At 40.0% G+C, this 20525-nt stretch overlaps 1 protein-coding gene across 4 annotated transcripts in view; it reads left to right on the plus strand.

Annotated features, from left to right (window-relative positions):
• Positions 1–20525, plus strand: part of LOC123318010 (eye-specific diacylglycerol kinase) — a 291641-nt gene that overhangs the window by 34995 nt on the left and 236121 nt on the right. For 3 of the 4 annotated variants that reach the window (XM_044904662.1, XM_044904665.1, XM_044904664.1), the window contains exon 2: positions 18832–18967. In XM_044904662.1, the coding sequence (XP_044760597.1) occupies positions 18832–18967 (136 nt within the window). Of the gene's footprint in view, positions 1–18584; positions 18650–18831; positions 18968–20525 lie in introns of those variants that run through there. The other variant, XM_044904663.1, reaches the window with a different exon arrangement.

Consider the following 20525-nt stretch of genomic DNA (forward strand, 5'->3'; position numbering starts at 1 on the left):
AGTTCTGCACAACAATTCGCATACAATCAATGAATCAAACGTAATGCGGTACTGCATTACTCCCACCTGCAAACATGGCGTTCCTGATGCTTTGACCAATAAGAGGAGTACCTTAAATAAGATCACGCGTTGGTCAGTTTGTTTACGCTGGCCTCTCGGATTTGGATAGACTATATAAGTCATCTGAAGTTGATCGCATACTCATTTGAGATTAATTATTGGTGCCGTGAAACCCGGGAAGTAATCTAAAATCCTCTAAATTCAGTCTATTTTTTCCATTTCTGTTTATCTGAATATTTAATCTCAAATTCATCATTTTGTTTCCATTCGAATAGGTTAATTGAATTTACTACACGGCAATCCTTATCGCGCTGTCATCTGTTTTCATCTTCAGCGATAAGCGTGTGCATCAGGTATTTATTCCGGAATTCTTTCGAAGTAAATTCGCATCTTAGAATAATTACAAGTTCACAGTATTATTGTTGTAATTTCGAGTGTTGCATTCAACGTCATCTGTTTATTATCTTCACTGATGATCAATCAATCGTCTGTTCATTGCTTCTTCGGAATCCCCGTGAATAATTTTGTTCTTTTTACATACCGGGGTCGGTCAGCAAAGTCGGAATGCCGTCGATAGACAAATTGAAGGCCTCTATCGCCGAGTCGATGGTCAAGCGCGAGAATGCATTCACCGCAGCTAACATGTGCCTGACTGAATTGACCAGGTTGGAAAAATCATTCAGGGAAGCTGAACGTGACGAATCACCTTCCAAATTTCTTCGAAACTTGCCTGCATAATAATAATAATAATAATAATAATAATAGTTTATTAATCCCCTAAGACACCACGGTGTATGAGACAAGTCATTATACATAACAATTTAGCCCTCATTAACAATTTGGGGGCAATCTTGATAAAATTCATTTACAGAATAATAACATTTACTTAACAATATATTTTTAATTTTCTTTTTGAAATGTACATAATTAAGGGACTTTATAGTTTTTGGTAAACAGTTATACATTTTAATACACTGATAGGAGGGAGAGTTCTCAAACCTTCGTGTCCTATGCTTCGGCACAAGCAGGATGTCCTGATTTCTTGTCTGATATTTATGGTTATCGGATAATTTGGACCATTTATCAATATTTTCCTTGGCATAAACCAAACATTTTAATATATAAATGCATGGCAATGATAACAAACCGTGAGCAATGAGTGTAGGTCGACATGATGTACGAGTACTAAGATTGAAAATTCGACGTATAATTCGTTTCTGGGCAACAAAAGCTCTGTTGAAATCTACACAGTTACCCCAGACTAGGATATTATAGGAAAGTTGACTATAGGCAAGGCTATAATAGACTTGAATTAGTGAACTGAGGGGCAGGGAATCCCTTACTCTATTTATGGCAAAGAATGAAGAGTTCAGCTTTTTGCAGAGCATATCAACATGCGTGGACCAGCTCATTCTTTTATCCATGTATATACCCAAGAATTAACAATGGTCAGAAGAAGTAATCACGAAATTGGAATAACGTAACTCTAACGTATCATCAGGAATGCCCCTTGAACCAAAACACATGCAAACTGTCTTGTTCACATTTACAACAACTCTGTTAGCCCGGCACCAACAAGTGAACTGCTCTATAATAGCTTCACACGCATGGCGAAGCTCCTCCCTACTCCGTGCTGAAACCACAACCGAAGTGTCGTCTGCAAAGAGAACCAACAAAAAAAGAGCAATGTGAAGAGGTAAGTCATTTATGAACAATAAAAACAAGAGTGGTCCCAGAACGGAGCCCTGAGGAACCCCACAATCCACATCAAACATTTCCGAATACGTTGAACCCACTTTCACGCGCATATGCCTTTGATTTAGATAACTACGCAGCCAATCAAGAAATATTCCCCTGAAACCCAGGTTATAACATTTAGTAAGAATAAATTCAAAAGAAAGCGTGTCAAAGGCACAAGACAAATCAAAAAATAAACCAGCAACAAGTAGGTTTCTATCCATACATTCGTGCACACATTCATATTCATTCATTCATATTCGTGCCGCCCACAGCCGCATAACTGCATCTTCGTCTGTTGCCAGTGTTGCAGCGCCTTCCTCATCGTCGGTTGAGTTTCCGATTCCTCGGGTTGAGTTGCCCTGCTTTTCCGGTAAAATCGAGGAATGGCCGGGATTTATTGCTCTCTTCGACGCCCTAATGCACCAAAGTAACTCTCTAACGCCCGTTCAGAAATTTCATCTGCTGTCGTTGGCTCCTTCCGGTGAGGTGGCATCAGTGATCTCCGGATTCGAGATGAATTCGGCCAACTATCTTCTGCCTTATCAGGCCCTTCACTATCGCTACCAGAATCCCTGGCGTCTGGCAGATCTTTACGTGAACTAGATTTTAGAGTCCCGGTCAGCATCTGTGTCTTCTTTGCCACAATTGAAGCGGTTCATCACCACCCATCAGAACGCCATAAATGCCATCAAGGCGCTGCCAATAATAGATCTGGCAGACTATCTTCTTCTTTCGATCCTCCACTTGGCACCTACCACCTCGCCCCTTTCAGCTTCCCACACGGAAGAGATTCCCCCTCGACGGACCAATGTTCTTCTTTGCCTCCTGCCTGACCCAGGTCTCCAATCCGCGCTGTCATCTCAGTCAGGGGTAGATATCGCGAGACTTCTAGGCCATCTGGTTCTGTATCATCTCGAGCGTCCCTCGCTTCTCCGTCTCGTCACTCTTGCTCCACCTCCGGAAGCGGTACCGATTGACTATCATCTCGTAGTCATCTAACCCCAATGAGCAAACATCCGTCGTCGTCCTTTCATCTGCTCTCCTCCAGTCATCTGTACTCATCTCCACGATCTTCCTTGCGCCGAAACAATAATTCCGACCACCTCATGCCTACTGCTTGGATACGTCTTGATAGCCGGCAGAATGTCGTGTTCGGTCGTGCTCTTTTGGATTCAGGTTGTCAACACACCCTCATCACCCGAGATTGGGCCTCCAAGCTTCGTCTGCACATTCACCCTGAAACTATTCAACTTCGCACCTTGAGTAACGCGGATCAGTTTCGCATCCAAGGATACGCATACGTCACCCTCTGTCACCAGGGAGATCCTCCCCATCGTATCATTAAAGCCTACGTTATTGACAGCCACATAGATCCCCTTCCTGTCAAAGCGTTCAATGGCCGGTGGCCTGAATTTCAGCATCTCACCCCACTCTTCTATATTCCTCGTACCATAGGGATGTTGATTGGCTCGGATGTGCTCCCTCATCTTATTCTTTCTAGCACGATGCTTCCGTCAGCTGAGCTTCCAGGTGCATTGTCCACCACCTTAGGTTGGTTACCCTATGGGCCATATGCTCGTCATCGCAAAACGACCAAGCATGTCTCGTTCTCACCTGACACTGTCAGTAGTCAGGATCGGCGTCCTTGAAGAACTCATCAGGCTTCACGTCCGATAACTTCTCCATCATATTTTGCAGGGTCACCGTCTGCTGTGTCTTCTCCATCGCCTTCTCATCCAGATTCCCTTCGCCCAGTGACTGCCTTCAATTCTTCATCTGATACTTCTCCATCGTCTTCTGCAGGGTCGTCATCCGCATTGTCTCTTCCATCATCCTCTCAGCATGACGCTCCTCGCTCAGTGTCTGCTTGTCCCTCTTCTTGTGACAGGACTCTCTCATCTGACGCATCTCGTCAAATCTTATCCTTTGATAGGATGGGTCTTTCTGTCGTTCCTTATCTTCAAACTATTTCGCTGAGCTCCGCGAGCACTCGGATCAGGAACTTGTCAACATCGTACGACGGTTTTGGGAACTCGATAAGGTACCTGACTTGCTCCTTTTGACAAACGCTGAGGAAGAGTGTGAGGTCCTGTATCGCGCTGATGTCAGCCGTAACTGTTGGTCTGCCCTTATTATCTCATCAGCTGGGCTGCTGGGCACCTCTGTCAATGTGGCGACTAGGCAATTTATTCGGTTAAAGCATCGTCTAGATAATAACCCCGACCTTCGCAGCGCCTATCATGAGTTCATGAGAGATTATCTCGAAAGCGGCCATATGGAATTGGTCCCTGAATCATCTGACCGTCCTCGATATGAACCGTACTATATTCCTCATCATCCTGTACATCGTCCGGATGATCCACCTACTAAGATAAGAGTGGTCTTCAACGCATCTTGCGCATCATCTAATGGTAAGTCCCTCAACGATCTTCTGCTTACCGGCCCTAAACTGCAAACGGACATTTCTATTCTTCTTCTTCGTTTTCGTCTGCATCGATTTGTCTTCACTGCCGATATCAGACAGATGTATCGACGAATTCAGATACGCCCTGAGCAGAGAGACTATCAACGCATTGTCTGGCGTTTCGCCAAACAGGAACCTTCCCAATATTATCGTTTGAACACTGTCACCTATGGACTTTCTGCCGCTCCTTTTTTGGCACTTAGGACTATTCGGCAGCCGGCTTCTGATGAGGGGCCTAAATTTCCTGTATTGCTGGATGAGATTTATGTCGATGACATCTTGACAGGCTGTTCATCCGAATCTGAAGCTCTTGAACTACGACAGCAAATTCAGGATCTACTCATGGCGGGCGGTTTTGAGCTGCGCAAATGGGCCTCTAATCATCCTTCTCTGCTGGACGGTATTCCTCCTGAACATCGTCGAGACTCCTCCTCTATTGACCCCCTTCTTCTTGACCGTGAACCAAGTCTCAAGATTCTGGGACTTGGTTGGAACCCTACATCTGATCACTTTTTCTACTCGGTACGCCTGACTTCAACGACAGTCAGCAAACGAACTGTGCTGAGTCAGATGGCCAGAATCTTCAATCCTTTGGGATGGCTAGCTCCTATCACTTTCTACGCCAAAAGCTTTTTCCGTCAGCTCTGTCTTCTTCATCTGGAATGGGACCAACCTCTTTCGAATGAATCCCAGCCTTCGTGGTTGCGGTTTCAATCCTAGCTTCCCACCTTGGCAGAACTTATAATCCACGATTCATCCCTGCCGTGCAGTCTTCAGCTCATCCGCTGATTGGCTTCTGTGACGCATCTGAGTCGGGCTACGCTGCAGTCATCTTTGCAATTCTACATCATCTGATCAATACCACGTGTCTCTTCTAGCGGCCAAATCTAAAATCGCTCCCTGCAAAGCTGTGACCCTGCCTCGTCTTGAACTGTGCGGTGCCCATCTGCTCGCAAAACTCATGCATCATCTGTCCACCCGCGTTCTGCCGAATATCACAACTGAGTGTATTGCCTTTTGTGACTCTTCCGTTGCTTTGTCGTGGATCCGCGGTGAAAGTCACAGATGGAAGACATTTGTTGGCAATCGAGTCGCTGAGATCCAGGATTTGATTCCTTCAGTTTGCTGGAGGCATATGGTGTCTAAAGACAATCCAGCGGATTGTGCCTCTCGAGGATTGATGCCCGCGGATATTCATCATCACCATTTATGTTGGCGTGGTCCTCCTTGGCTTTCGCTCGCCTCATCTTCGTGGCCTCTTTCCTCTGTTGATTCATCTCAAACTGAACAAGTGGAGGTCGAGGCCAAGCCGATCTCCACTTTCATGTTAGCAGCCATCTAAGATGAACCCACCTTGACCGAACGTTTCTCCTCGTATCTTCGTCTCAAACGTTCGACTGCCTTTTGTCGACGTTTCATTCTAAATGCTCGTAATTCATCTTTACCTCGCTCAGGTTTCCTCTCCTCTATTGAGCTCCAGGAGGCCGAGATCTGTTTGATCCGTCTAGTCCAATCTGTTCATTTTGCCGAGGAGCTAGCTGAGCTTCAGAAACCGTCTTCCCGTCATCGGCTTATTATGAAACTCCACCTGTTTTGCGACGAGCATAGACTCCTGCGTGTTGGAGGTCGCCTTTCATCCTCTCTATTACCATATCGACACAAACATCCGGTTCTTCTGCCAAAGAATGATCATCTCACTCATCTGATCATCGATGATGCCCATCTTCGTCTTCTGCACGCCGGTGCTCTCGCTACTCACTCGTTCATTCGCCGACGTTATTGGATTTTGAACGCTCGTAATGTGGTGCGTAATCATCTGCGCAAGTGCAATAGATGCTTTTCCTGCAAACCCCGTCCTCTAATTCAACCAATGGGTAATCTTCTACCTGAGTGGCTATCCTCTGCTGCGGCTTTTCTCACCACTGGCGTTGACTACGCAGGCCCATTTTATGTAACCAGTGCACGACTGCGTGGAGCCGTTAGCACCAAGGCATATCTAGTTGTCTTCATCTGTTTCACCACCAAAGCGGTTCACCTAGAATTGGCATCTGAGCTGTCCACCACAGCCTCATTGCAGCTTATCGTCGCTTCGTTGCACGCCGAGGTCATCCTTCCGTTATCTTTTCCGATAACGGGACCAACTTAGTGGGTGCACATAACTACCTTCGTGACCTTGGCCGCTTATTGTCTACTCCGCAACATCAGCAAAGTCTTTGTGATGCAGCCTCGTCTTCCAGAACTGACTGGCGATTCATACCACCTTCCAGTCCTCACTTTGGCGGCTTTTGGGAGGCCGCTGTCAAATCTGCTAAGCACCATCTCACTCGCGTTATCAGGGAGCAAAAACTCACTTACGAGGAGTTCCTCACCGTCTGCACTCAGGTTGAGGCAATCCTCAACTCTCGTCCTCTGTATCTCCCATCGTCTGACCCTTCTGATTTTGAGGCCCTCACACCAGGGCATTTTCTGGTGTTCCGCTCCTCCTGATAAAGATGTCAGTTCCGTGTCTGTAAACCGTCTGTCTCGTTGGCAACTAGTCCAACGATTTCAGCAGAACTTCTAGAAGCGTTGGCGTCAGGAGTACTTGCATACCTTGCAACAACGTAACAAGTGGTTGCATCCATCTACTCCCATCCTTCCAGGTACCGTTGTCATCATTCGAGATGATAATCTTTCTCCTCTGAAGTGGTCTATAGGCCGCATATCGTCTGTTTTTCTAGGGGCTAATTCCACCACTCGAGTAGCTGATGTTGCTACTACTTCTGGGACAATTCGACGACCAGTCGTTAAATTGTGTCCTCTTCCAACTCAGTAGATTGCTGCTAGCTCCTTTCGTCTGTTCACTCCTTTCGATTCATCTTACTGAAGCAGACTTCAGGGCGGGCGGCATGGCCGATCGTGAGTTGGGTTGCCTGACTCCGGTTTGTCAGGCGCCGACGAAAGAATTTTTTTGATCATATTAACAACAAAGAAACTACAATAAAATTTACAATGGAATTAGAGCAGGATAACAAAATTTAATTCCTAGATGTTTCAATAAAAAAGTTTTCGAATTATTTTGAAACGAGCGTATACCGAAAAAAGACACATACTAATAGATATTTGAATTTTTATTCCAATCACCAAGTAAGTGTCAAAAGAGGTATCATTAAAACACTTTATGATAGAGCTAATTTAATTTCATCTACACCCGAAATTAGAAATAATGAAGTTGACTTCATTAAACATTTTCTTAGGCATAATCAATACCCGGAAAATTTTATTGAAAAAACAATATTAAATTTAGAGAGAAAAATGACTAACCAAAATCGTAATAATGATCAGGAACAACCAACAATCCGTCAAGAACAACCAAATTTGTTGAATGTAATTCCTTATGTTAATGGCCTTTCAGAAAAAATAAGAAGAATCGGTTCGAAGTTCAACATACGAACTGTTTTTTAAAACGCAAAATGATTTAAGATCTATATTAACAAAAACTAAACCTTTGAACGAAAAACAAAAATCAAAAATTTGTATTCACAACATACCCTGTATTTGTGGTAAAACTTATACAGGTGAAACGTCCTCTAGAAATAACAAAACGCGAACATAAAAATAATATTAAAAATAGAGAAATTAATCGATCACAAATCGTAGATCATATTTGTTCTAATACGGGAGACCACATGATGGATTGGGACAACACTATAATTTTAATGACAGAACCAGACCATTTTAAACGAAAAATTAAAGAGTCTACGTGTATTCTATTAGATCAAGATAATAATTTGGCAAATTGTTCGATAGGAATAGATCATATTTGCATCAATTTACTAAGGAAGGAACTGTCATCCGGTAATTTCAAAATTAAATGAATCAACGTTTCTATGCAGTCTCTGTTTCTGTGTGTTGACAATTAATGTCAAAAAAAAAAGCGACAATTCAGAAGATTTTCAAAAATAGATTTTTCGTCTGATGAAGGAGTCTGATATAGACTCCGAAACGTTACAACCTAGAATTATAATTTCAACGTTATTTATTTTCAGTTCATTGTCAGGCAACAATTTTTTCTAGTTAATCTGCTCTTGACAAATCAGTGCAAGAATTTACGCAGGAGCAAATCGATGATTTCATTTTTTAATTGATTTTGTTTCAGAGATTGGGAGTGAAAACCCCAAAAAGTTTTTGAAGAAATGAAGAATCCTCCCAGAATAAATTTCAATCGATATCCAAAAACTTTGGTGTCCGTCACGACAATTATATTTCGTATCATCGCCGGACGCGCCGAAATCGATCTCGCAAAAGCCCAAATTCTTCTATTCTATCTTCTTATATATCGCCGAAATCATTGCACCATATATATCATCTCTATATATTGCGAGTGAATAAAAGTAATATTGAGCAACTTCAAGTGAAGTGCCGTGTATCCTTCATCTATCGTGCCACGGAGCTAAAAGCAGAAGAAGGGTTGTTTCCGTGTTTCCCTTCCCTTAGGAACCCCCTTTCTGATACCAGACCAGTGGAGATTCATCTGAGTTTCGACTTCACCCAGTTAGGGTAGGTAAGAGAATTTTAACTTGTTCAGTTGCTCAATATCTATATATAAGTTATCTGAAGTTGATCGCATACTCATTTGCGATTAATTAGAGAGGAATTGAAATTACAAATCATTGAATGCATTCATCATTAAGATATTCATTAATACTATAATAACATTTACTTAGAACCAAAGATTTTATTTTCCTACCAGAAGCAGATAAATTCAGTGATTTAATTGAATCGGGAAGATGATTATACAAAATAATACTCTTACGTTTAGCTGACATTTCATATTTCGTTGTTCTATGTTCAGGTACAATAAAAGTTTGTATTCCTTGGACCATAGTTGTGAGCGCTGAAAAGCTGAGGAGTATACGCTTCACTCTTTTCAATGAATAAGAGACATTTGTATAAATATATACAAGGGGCTGCTAAAATATCTCATGTTTTACAAATACAGTTTTACAAGATGTTTGTGGACTGCGACGGAATATTAATCGACTTTTCTGGGCTATAATCACACTCATAAGCTCCCCAGAGCAACCCCAGATCAGAACATTATATGCCATGTGACTAAAGACCAAGCTGTAGTGAACATTCAGGACAGCAGCGGGAGGAAGAGAATTCCTAATACGACGAATTGCATAATATGAAGAACTAAGCTTCCTGCTGACACGTGATATCTGCTCGGACCATCTCAGACACTCACCAATATAAATACCTAGAAACTTTGTAGACTCTTCAGAAATCAAGTTATGATGACCATATTTCAGAACTAAATAATTTCCTTTCTTCAAACCAAATTTGACTACTTTTTTCTTATCTAAATTCAGAACAAGTGCATTCAGCTCACACCAATTGGCGAAAGACACCAAAAGTGTTTGACATAATTCTGTGAGTTCATCCAGATTCTCAATAAACGAAGTGTCATCTACAAAAATAATAATTTTAGTTTTTATATGGTGTGGGAGGTCATTTATAAAGTGTATGAATATAAGAGGACCTAAAACTGATCCCTGAGGAACACCGAGATCAACAACATATTCATCACTCATCAGAGAAAACATGATTGATTCTCACATGCAATCTTCTGTCAGACACATAATGTTTAATCCAATCCAGGAACACTCCACGAAATCCAAGATTGTACAATTTGCTCAGTAAAAAATGAGGTTAAATTGTACCGAATGCACTTGTAAGATCAAAAAACAATCCCGCAACATTCAATCCCCTATACAACGAAAACTGAATCGTGTGTACAAAATCCAGAACAGCAGACTCAGTTGATCGTCCTGCTCTAAAACTATATTGACTGTCTGTAATCAAGTTGAAGGTGTTCAAAAATTTCATCATCCTATCCATAACTATTTTCTCGAAAATTTTAGAGAATACACTCAACAATGAAATAGATCGATAGTTAGAATCATTCTTCTTGAGAACAGGCAACACAGTGGCATTCTTAAGTACATTTGGAAAAATACCAGAACAGACTGAATCATTTATAAAATGGGCAAAATGATCTACTATATGCTAAGAAATTAATTTCAATATTTTGGCAGATATAAAGTCTACACCAGTACATTTCTTATTCTTTAAGGCATTAATCGCACCTCTAACTTCACTACCATCTACAGGGTGGGAAAAAAAAGTTTTTTAATGTAAAGGGCCGGCTGTACACATACCAACTTCATTATTACCATATGCTTGCTCAAGTGTTCTTTTAGCCACACCTGAAAAGTAACGAGCAAATTCATTTGCCACTGAACTGGGTTCCGGACAACAAACACCATTTTTGTTCAGAATAATCTTGCTGATTTCATTAGATATCCTTCCAGTCTCACGATTTACAATTTTCCAAACTGTTTTGATCTTATTGTCAGAATATTCTGAGAGGTATTCGTATATGTTTGCGGCCAGGTGTAGAAGTCATACAAGTTTTCTATGAAATTTTCGATATTTCATGGGTGTTTTGCGTGATAGATGGTCGAATACTGAAGCTATTACAGCGGGTTGTGTGTTTGCTCCTTAAATTTTGCTGTGTTTAAGTGAATTTTTCGGATTGAATGATTCATTCATTTACTTCAGTTTCTATAGCTGAATAAATAATATAAACAATTCCACAAAGTCAGACACATATGCTGCTTGTCGTTTGATAAGTAACCGGACGGGCTGGATTAGGGTATTCATACACGATCGTGCAAGGTTGTTGAGTTCATGAAGATGGCGAGTGATCTGGGACATGCGATTGAATCTTTGAGAGACGAGATTTTGGGTAACAGGAGGGAGATAAAATCGGCCATTGCCGCATCTGAGAGTAATTTGTTGCTGAAACTGGAGGAATTGCACCATAAGGTGAGGAAGCTTGAAGAGGAGAACGCCAACCTTTCAAGAAGGCTAGAGACTATGGAAACTTTCTCAAGGAAAAACAACATTATCATTTTTGGTCTCCGGACTTATGAGGACTTTTCGCCTTCAGTTGTTTGTGGGACTCTAAGAGATATGCTGGGTGTAAAAATAGAAGTCACCGATCTTAACAATACTTATAGACTGGGACCTGATGATGGAAGTCCTATTAAAGTTGAGTTCACGTCCTTCCTGAAGAAATCTGAGATTCTAAAAGCCAGTATGAAACTCAGAGGCACTAAAGTGGGAATCAGAAATGATCTCACACAAAAACAGCGATTCGAAAATAAATTTCTGCGAAGTTAACTGGCAAAGATAAGAGAAGATCCTACAATAAAATCATTCCTAAAAGGAAATAAACTATTTATAAATGGGAAGCCTTACACTGCCCAGGAGCTCGAGAATGGATGTCACTATGGATCATTTGATAGAAGGGTTTCAAGTGCTCCGTCGACTCCAAGGAGAGAGAGCATGGCCATCAGTGAGGTTGAACATTCCTTGGCAACACAGAGAGAGAAGGATACTTCGAAGGACCAAAAGGAAAAGGAACCGCTTTCCAAGTTTGGTGATAACAAAAAGTATGTGAAAGAAAAAATGAGGAATCTTAGATCTGGATCGAAGAATAGAGATCGTTAATTTTGGTTTGAAAGATTTCATATTTGTACCATTGAATCCTGTGCCTGTCCTAGTTTATATTGGGTCATTTTTTTTGTATTGTTCTTTAATTTGATCATTTTCTGTTTTGTCATAGATTTATTATTTTGTGGAGAAAACATATTGTTATTTCTTACATTCCCCAATACAGACAATAAGCATGAGTTGGTTGATGGATGAAATAAATGTCGATGAGATGGAGACGGTGACTGTGGATGATTGTTCTATGGTGAGGAAGGTTGTAATGGAGGGTGGAGAAAAGCTGGCCCTGATTCAGATGAATGTGAGGAGTATCAAGAAGAACTTCGATGAGTTTCTGGTGCTACTCTCGTCTTTTGGTTTTGAATTTGATGTATTGGTTCTAACGGAGACGTGGAGAGTTGAAGATGTTGAGCAGTTTGGGATTCCGGATTATTGTGTTTACTATAACAATTCAACCATTAATCAAAATGATGGGGTTATTATGTATATAAGATCAAATTTAGTCCATAAAGTTAAGTTTAAAGTGATCAATGAGTTGAGTGTCCTGAATTGTTCACTTGTGAAGAAAGGAAGGAGCTTTAATATTGTGCCAATGTACCGACCACATTCTTATCGGGTTGAAAGATTCCTTGATGATCTCGAAAATTTTCTTTCTGAGGGAAACCTGGGAGGCGTCACTTACCTTCTTGGGGATATTAACGTCGACATCTTAGACCAATCCGATAGTGTAAGTGAGGAATATTTGCAAATTCTAAATGGTGCTGGTTTTAAATCAATCATAAATTCAGTCACTAGACAGACTGCTAATACGGCAACGTGCATTGATCATATGTTTGTCAAGGGATTGTTTACAACGGACTTGGTTGTTCCCCTCACTCTGAGAACAAATGTTACTGACCATTATGTGACCATTGCTCTGCATCAAGTTTCTGCTACGAGGACCACGGGGACTGTTGGTCAGACGTTTGAATATCGTAAGTGTGTGAATCGTGAATTGTTGCTATCTGAGCTATCTAAAGTATGCTGGGAAGAATTCCGAAGGACTGAAGATGTTGAAGAAAAGTCAAAAATATTTATGGCAAACATCCTTAATTGCGTAGAATCAGCGACGATCACGTCCAGAAAATCAACACCTAAGAAAAGACAACCATGGATAACGACTGGTTTGATTAATTCCATACGCCGAAGAGATCTTCTATTCCAGAGGTTCCTAAAGGAGAAGAGCGATGAGAGCAAAACTCTGTATACTGCTTTTCGTAACAAACTGAATTCACTTCTGAAGAAGGCTAAATTTTCTTACTATAGTCATAGAGTCCGGTCTGCAGAGGGTGATATCAAGAAAACATGGCGTTTTATCAATGAGGTTACAAACTCCAATAGTGTAACGCGAGCCATTCCTGACCGAATTGTTGTTGATGGGGTAGAGACCGATGACCGTAAACAGATTGCAGATGGCATGAATAAATACTTCGCCTCTGTAGGGCATAAACTGGCTTCTTCCATTCTGGGCCCATCCTCTGAGTCTGGGTTTAAGCATATGTCATGGCCTGGCTCCATATATGTGGAACCGACAAGCATCGAGGAGCTCACAGGACTGATATATTCCTTGAAAAAGGTTGAATCATCTGGCTGTGACTTGATTACTGGGAGTTTAGCTAAGGACATGGCACCTCTGATAGCACAACCCTTTGTCGAATTAGTCAATGCATGTTTTCAGGTAGGGTCTGTGCCTTCATGTTTTAAGACAGCATTGATCACACCTGTTCACAAGGGTGGAGATAGGAGCGACCCCGGCAATTACAGACCTCTGTCAGTCATTACTGTCTTTGCAAAAATATTTGAAAAGGTCATCTTCATCAGATTGACCAAATACCTAGATAAATTCAAGATCATTTCTGAGAGTCAATTCGGTTTTAGACAAGGTAGGTCAACCTCAGATGCCTTGGATGCTTTGATGGAAAATATTTACAAGGCAATTAACAGAAATAGGAAAGTTCTCTGTGTGTTTGTCGACTTATCGAAGGCGTTCGACACCGTCAATCATGAGATCCTGCTTAAAAAGTTGTTTCATATTGGAGTGAGAGGTAGTGCTTTTGACTTGCTTAAGAGTTATCTGGATAATAGAACCCAAAGAACTAAGATCTATGATGTTGTGAGTGAACCGGAGGTTATTCGTTGTGGCGTTCCCCAAGGAACTGTTTTGGGTCTGCTATTGTTCCTTATATATAAGAATGATCTGCTGAAGTTAAGTATGAAGGGCAAAATAATTTCTTATGCTGATGACACATGTATTCTCTTTGAGCAAAACTCTTGGATGGAGGTTGGAGAATTGGCGCAAGCGGAACTGAATATTGTGAAGAAGTGGTTTGATCTAAATGTACTCTCAGTCAACGAATCCAAATCACACTTCCTGCCGATTTCATTAAATAGTTCACAACAGCCGAACTTTGAAGCGCTCCTCTTCGACAATATAGTAATAAAAGCAGTGAGATCTGTCAAATACTTGGGAGTTTATATTGATTGTCATCTGAGATGGGATGTGCACAGCATGGAATTACATAAGAGATTGAGAAAAATAACTTACAGAATTCGATTGGCCAGGAATTTTCTACCTAGGGATTTATGTTTCACTGTTTACTTCACATTGGTGCAGTCGGTTTTACAGTATGGAATTCGTGCTTGGGGCGGTTTGAGGAAAGGATATTATAACACTGTGGAGAGAGCACAGAAGCGACTTATAAAGATCTTATTCAAGAAACCTCGGCTGTACTCTAGTGACAAATTGTATAAGGAATTGAGAATAATGGACCCGAGGCAGCTATACATAAAAAGTTTGGTATTATCGATCCCCAAAAAACGTCACGAGTTGGATCTCTTGTGTTCTACTTATAACACAAGGCAGACACAAAATGTGATGGTTAGAGGATTCAGGGTTACCAGGGAGAAGATCAGATCTTCTGCTCTTTATAGATTGCCACAGATCTACAATATTGTTCCCACCTATCTGAAAAGCCCACAAAGTTACCATTCTCTGAAGCGTAGAACAAGTAGCTGGTTACTTGACTGTTTCTCGAGACAAAACGTTCAAGAACTTTTCTGATGGTTAATTGTATTATTTGCATTGTGTTTGTAATTTCATAGTCATGCTGCTAATTCACTACTTTGATTGGAGAGAGTTCATACACAAGCCTTAGATTACTTTTCTGAGCTCTCTCAAATTCTGAATTGTATTGTATGCTTGGGTGAATAAATTATTATTATTATTATTATTATTATTCTGAGAGGTCTTGATGATATGCCAATTTTGAGGATTCAATAATTAACTTGTATTTTGCTTTGTATGTTCTGTAAATTTCTAATAATTCAACTGACTCCAAGTTTACCCGGAGCCAGAATAATTTTTTCAATTCAACACCTGCTCTTTTTATTTCAGCTGTGATTCAACCTTTAGAATTAACTGATACTATATTTCTACTTTCCAATGGGCAATGTTCATCTATTAATATTTTGATTATGTTAATGAAAGATTCAAAGCTATTCACTTCTGTTGAAGGCTGATACAAATCAACAAATGAGGTTTTAGAAATTGCATTAACAAGGCTATATAAATTGGAATCTCACATATTTCTACATAATAGCTATTTATGTGACAAGTACATAAATTAGGTCTTTATGGACGAGTCCAAAAGTTTATGGCAGAGCGAGCAAAGCGAGCGAGGCCAATAACTTGGGCAAGTCCATAAAGCCTAATTTTGTACGAGTTGCATACAAAGCTTTATGTTCGACTGCAATGCAGAAATTTTATTTTCTGAAATGGCTTATTACTGAAAAACATTGTGTGCTTTTGATTTTCTTACCTTAGTAACCAGCGACCTTAGCAATCTTGGTAAACACAGTTGTTTACTTCCTTAATTTTATGACAAACGACATAATATTCCAAAAAGTGGATAGCGCTGGGCAGAAAGTGTAGAAAATTTAGCCGTAAGCGCCAAAGAATCTCTCTTACCCACTAAATCTAAAAGTGCTAATCCATTCCCGCACGCAAATGCGTGCGGGAAAGAAATAGCAGGTGTTTTTCCCGCACTCTTTGGGAAAGTGACTCTTTGCAACTTGGAATGCGTGCGGGAAAAAAGTTGAACGCGCACGCTTGTAGAAAAAAGTTTTTTCGAGCTTTCCACAGGCAAAGATCCAGCATTAATTTTGACATTTCCATTCAATAGGGAATACTTCTTCTGACGAAAATGATGTATTTTTTATTAAATGCCTTTGAAACGTCACATTTTGAAATGACCGTTTACCAAAAAAAAAATATTTTAAGCACTTCAAAATGGAAGATGAAAATGGGTATTTAAGGTTTGAAGCGTTTCATCTCCATTGCACAAATTGTCAACATCAACTGAAATATGCCTTGAGGTCGTAAAATTTTATGGGATTTTTATGGCCGGTTGCAGTTGAAGCTCGCCAGTAAAGTCGCGTCCACACTATGCCGAACGACATCATTCGACCTATACGGGGCGACACATTCGGTTCACTACGTTCGATTCGACACGGCGTCCAGACTGGTTTTGCAGTGTAGACGTCTCGAATGATGAAGAACGGTTCGACTCAGGTGTTTTCGAGCACTGAATGTGTAGGAGTTGGATTTTGGAAAACAAAATGAATGATTATCCTTTTTTGGCAGCAGCTATTGCAGTAATAATCGCAGTTGCAGGTTGTCAATGGTGTTAGCAAACCCTCCAAATTAAGGTTTTTTTTTCCAATAGGTGTTCTGGATATTGCAGATCACTCTCAAATATACACGGATGAGAGTTATCGAACGATTTTGACTATAAGAAATTATTTCAGGGCGATGTTGTACTTAATAGTTTATTAATTCATTGGGATTTAGACCACTCATTCTTCAAAGATCGTCTTCATCAACGTGTCGACTGATCTGAATCCCATCCGACACGTCCACACTATGAATTTTGACTTCATTCGATTCGACTTTCTTTGAGCGGGACCGCGCTGATTCGGGTTGGAAGCGACATGATTCGATTCGACTTTTGGATGATTCGATTCGATTCGACACACGTCTAGACTCTTTCGACTTTTCCGCTCGACTCAGGTCGAATGATGTCGTTCGGCATAGTGTGGATGCGACTTAAGAACGCGCCTGTAAATCAACATCTGTTATTTTATAAACAAGCTGATCGGACATTTTGCTTGTTCATTGTATTGCCAAATCGTAAACTCGGAAGCAAGCGATTTAAATTTTAAAACCCCATATTTGAAGATTGATTTTGAATAGTTTCCGCTGTGAATTTGAAAAAATCATAAATGAAACTCATAATTATTCAGTTTGAACTTGCATATGCAGTGATAACCCTAATTGAGGAGAATTCCCCATTCTTTCAACTTAATCTTGGCTCAATCCTGAACTGAGCAACCGGGCCTGAGAATTTTATACTCTAATGATATTTTTGGGAAAGAACCTTCAAAATTAATTTTATAAAATTGATCAAAATCATTTTCTTTGACATTGAAAGAGAAGTTGGTAATCGCCCTGCCTTTGAAATGACCACGAAAATGTGAAAAAAAACTAATTTGATCTTGTTTGTCCCAGTCGCTATAAACATAATCATAATGAAAATCTAATTTTTGTCTTCGTTCCTCTGCATCAGTTTTTTTTGGAATAATTAAAGACAACAAATAACTATTTTGATTCAGAACAATTGAAGGAAATGCATCATCAGTTAATTTAGGAACTTTTCGCGGTATATTGATGACTGAACCCTCAGCGGTTGGAAAAGAATTCTCTTTCAAAACGTGTTAATCTGCAAAATATTTTATGCATACTACAGTATCTTCGTTAACTTTGAATCTGTTTACCCCATAAATTGCTTCAAGCCATTCTAATCTCCTCAAGGGGTCTTTCGGAAATCTGAATACCGATTAATACTGAATAAGACGATTTATAATTGATTTTGATTTACTCCAGACAACGAAACCTAAGTTGAATTCTTTGATAACACACTACACAAACACTCGTGATTTCAACACTGATATTCACTTAAAACAATAAAAGCACCATTGAACAAACCGAAAAACTAAAAATCAAAAACTTTTTACTGCGTTTACCGTTTCTAACGTGAAATACCGGTTAGCGTTTCCAAATGTCGAAATGTTTACAACAATCCCTGTTCGTCTATGATAACTCTGATGTCATTGCGGAAACATGGCATTTTAGAGCAACCTAAAGGAGCGTACTCACGGGCGAGCAGCAACAGCACCGGCCATAAAAATTCCATAAGATACAGGGTTCCTCGTTCGTTGCAGGCTTCGAAGCGATCCGAGACTTGTCGGTCTTTGCCACACTGAAAGTAAAGAAAAACCGTGCTTCGCAACGAAGAACGAAAACTGGTGCAACATGCAACGTCGTAAAATTTTATGGGATTTTTATGGCCGTTGCTGCTCGCCTTTACGACCTCCTAACTTCCAGTAGACTATGCCTGTACGTTATATTTCTCCTTTGATGGGTCGCAATAATCATGTTTTCTGAGATAGCCAGAGCGACCGACAAAATAGCTTTTAGGCCTGCCGCAGACATGCAACTTTTCAGTTTTGCAACTGTTTAGTTGCAGAATTGAGCACAATGAATTTATATGGGGCCGCGCAGACATGCAACTGAAAAGTTGCAGCGATTGCCTTTGTGTGCGCCCTCGAACCGCTTGCAATCAAACTGTTGCGCAACTGAAAAGTTGCATGTCTGCGGCAGGCCTTAATATAGTTTGGGATATCTGAAAAATCATAAAACATGCAGATTTCTGAATGTTTGGTCATTTCGTAAGTTTCTAGATCAAGTTTCCACGAAATATGTTATATGACCGGATATTATTCGAAAATTGAAATCTCTTCTCCTCTTTTCAATTTTCTAATAAATTGTCATTCTTTGGCAAATGATGCATAGAATTCTGATTTCTGATTGCTCACAGAAATATTGTTAGACAAAACATTTTTGTTTTCAGGGAAAATGATGGCGATTTCACGGAAGAACATCGAACAACCCCTGACTGGAGTGAAAACGCCCGAAAGGCCGACCATTTATGGGTGGCTTCGAATGTTTCTGGGGATTTCTGTTACGTAGGAGAATCAAACTGCTTGGTGAGCAAATGAATAATGTTATGCCGATCTTTGTACATGGTGACCTAGAATTAATGGAAAATCCTTACACACCTCATAGAAGAGCTATTCCCTGTTCTGGACAGAAAACTATCCTCTGAAGTAAGATGTCTAAAACTCTGGTGTATTCAGTGATTCGATTTTGTTTTTGATTTCGTGGAGGATATTGGATCAGTTTCGTTTTTTCCACTGTAGGTAGCGCTTAAAATGTCTAAAACACTGGTGTGTGCACTTATAACTTTTTGCAAGCATCAACATTTCAGCAAATCGGGGATATGGGATCAGTTTCGTGGCGGCGCCACCATGTCAGTTGCTTCGTTCTATCTTTGTTCTACCAAAGGAAGTCCAATGATACTCTCTCGTTTTATTTTGTTTTGCGTTGATATCGAATATGGATCAACGAGTGTAAAATATGAACCCGTTTTGTCAGCTGTTAAGGGATATTTGTGCTCTACAGTTCAATTTTCGTTGTAAAAACGAATCTGTCAATATTTCAACACTATCGAATAAGGGTTCGAAGGAGTATTTACTGTTCTTCTCCAAGATAATTTCCGTTTGACAACTTGAATTCGTGAGGGGGGTAATTCAATATGATTTCAATAAAACACAGTTGATTGATCAAATATCCAATATATTCAGTTGACGGAATGGAAATTTTCACTCTATCTACTCAGGAAGAATATTTGAAGAACAGATTCGAATAGATTTATGTATTTTTGATTCTCAATACATTCTCACAATTCACATTACGTATTTCCAATACAGTATCTTTGAAATATTGCTGAAGTTGCCATAAAACTAAGCTATATCCGTCCCGAATGTTCGTTCATCTGATTTGGTTCTGCCTCAAATTCCAACAACACTGAATTCTCAGCTGTAGTTCTTGATTGTCCATACAGAAAACTGAACGACATGTTGAATAAATGAATGTTCTACACCCCTTTCTTGAAACTAATACATTTTCACGCACACAATAATCGCATATAAATACAACATATTCGTAAGTCGCCGTAAATCAATATGATTTTAAAACACAGTTGATTGGTAAAATGTCCAATATATTCAGTTGACGGAAAGGGAATTTTCACTATATCTACTCAAGAAGAATATTTGAAGAACAGACTACAATAGATTTATGTATTTCTGTTCCTCAATACATGCCCACAATTCACACTAAGTATTTCCAATACAGTTTCTTTGAAATATTGCTGAAGTTGCCATAACACTTAGCTATATCGGTCCCGAATGTTCGTTCATCTGATTTGGTTCTGACTCAAATTCCAACAACACCGAATTCCTAGCTGTAGTTCTTGATTGCCCATACAGAAAACTGAACTTACTGAACGACATGTTGAATAAATGAATATTCTACACCCCCTTCTCGAAACTAATACATTTTCACACACCAATAATCGCTTATAAATACAACATATTCGTAAGTCGTAGGAAAGTATTCAAATTATTTTCAAACATCAATTGACAATGCTCTGTCAAATTCTAAACAGCGCTGCTAAGATGTCTGAAACTCTGGTGTATTCAC

Source organism: Coccinella septempunctata, chromosome 7, assembly GCF_907165205.1.
Source record: "Coccinella septempunctata chromosome 7, icCocSept1.1, whole genome shotgun sequence".
Lineage (NCBI taxonomy): Eukaryota > Metazoa > Arthropoda > Insecta > Coleoptera > Coccinellidae > Coccinella > Coccinella septempunctata.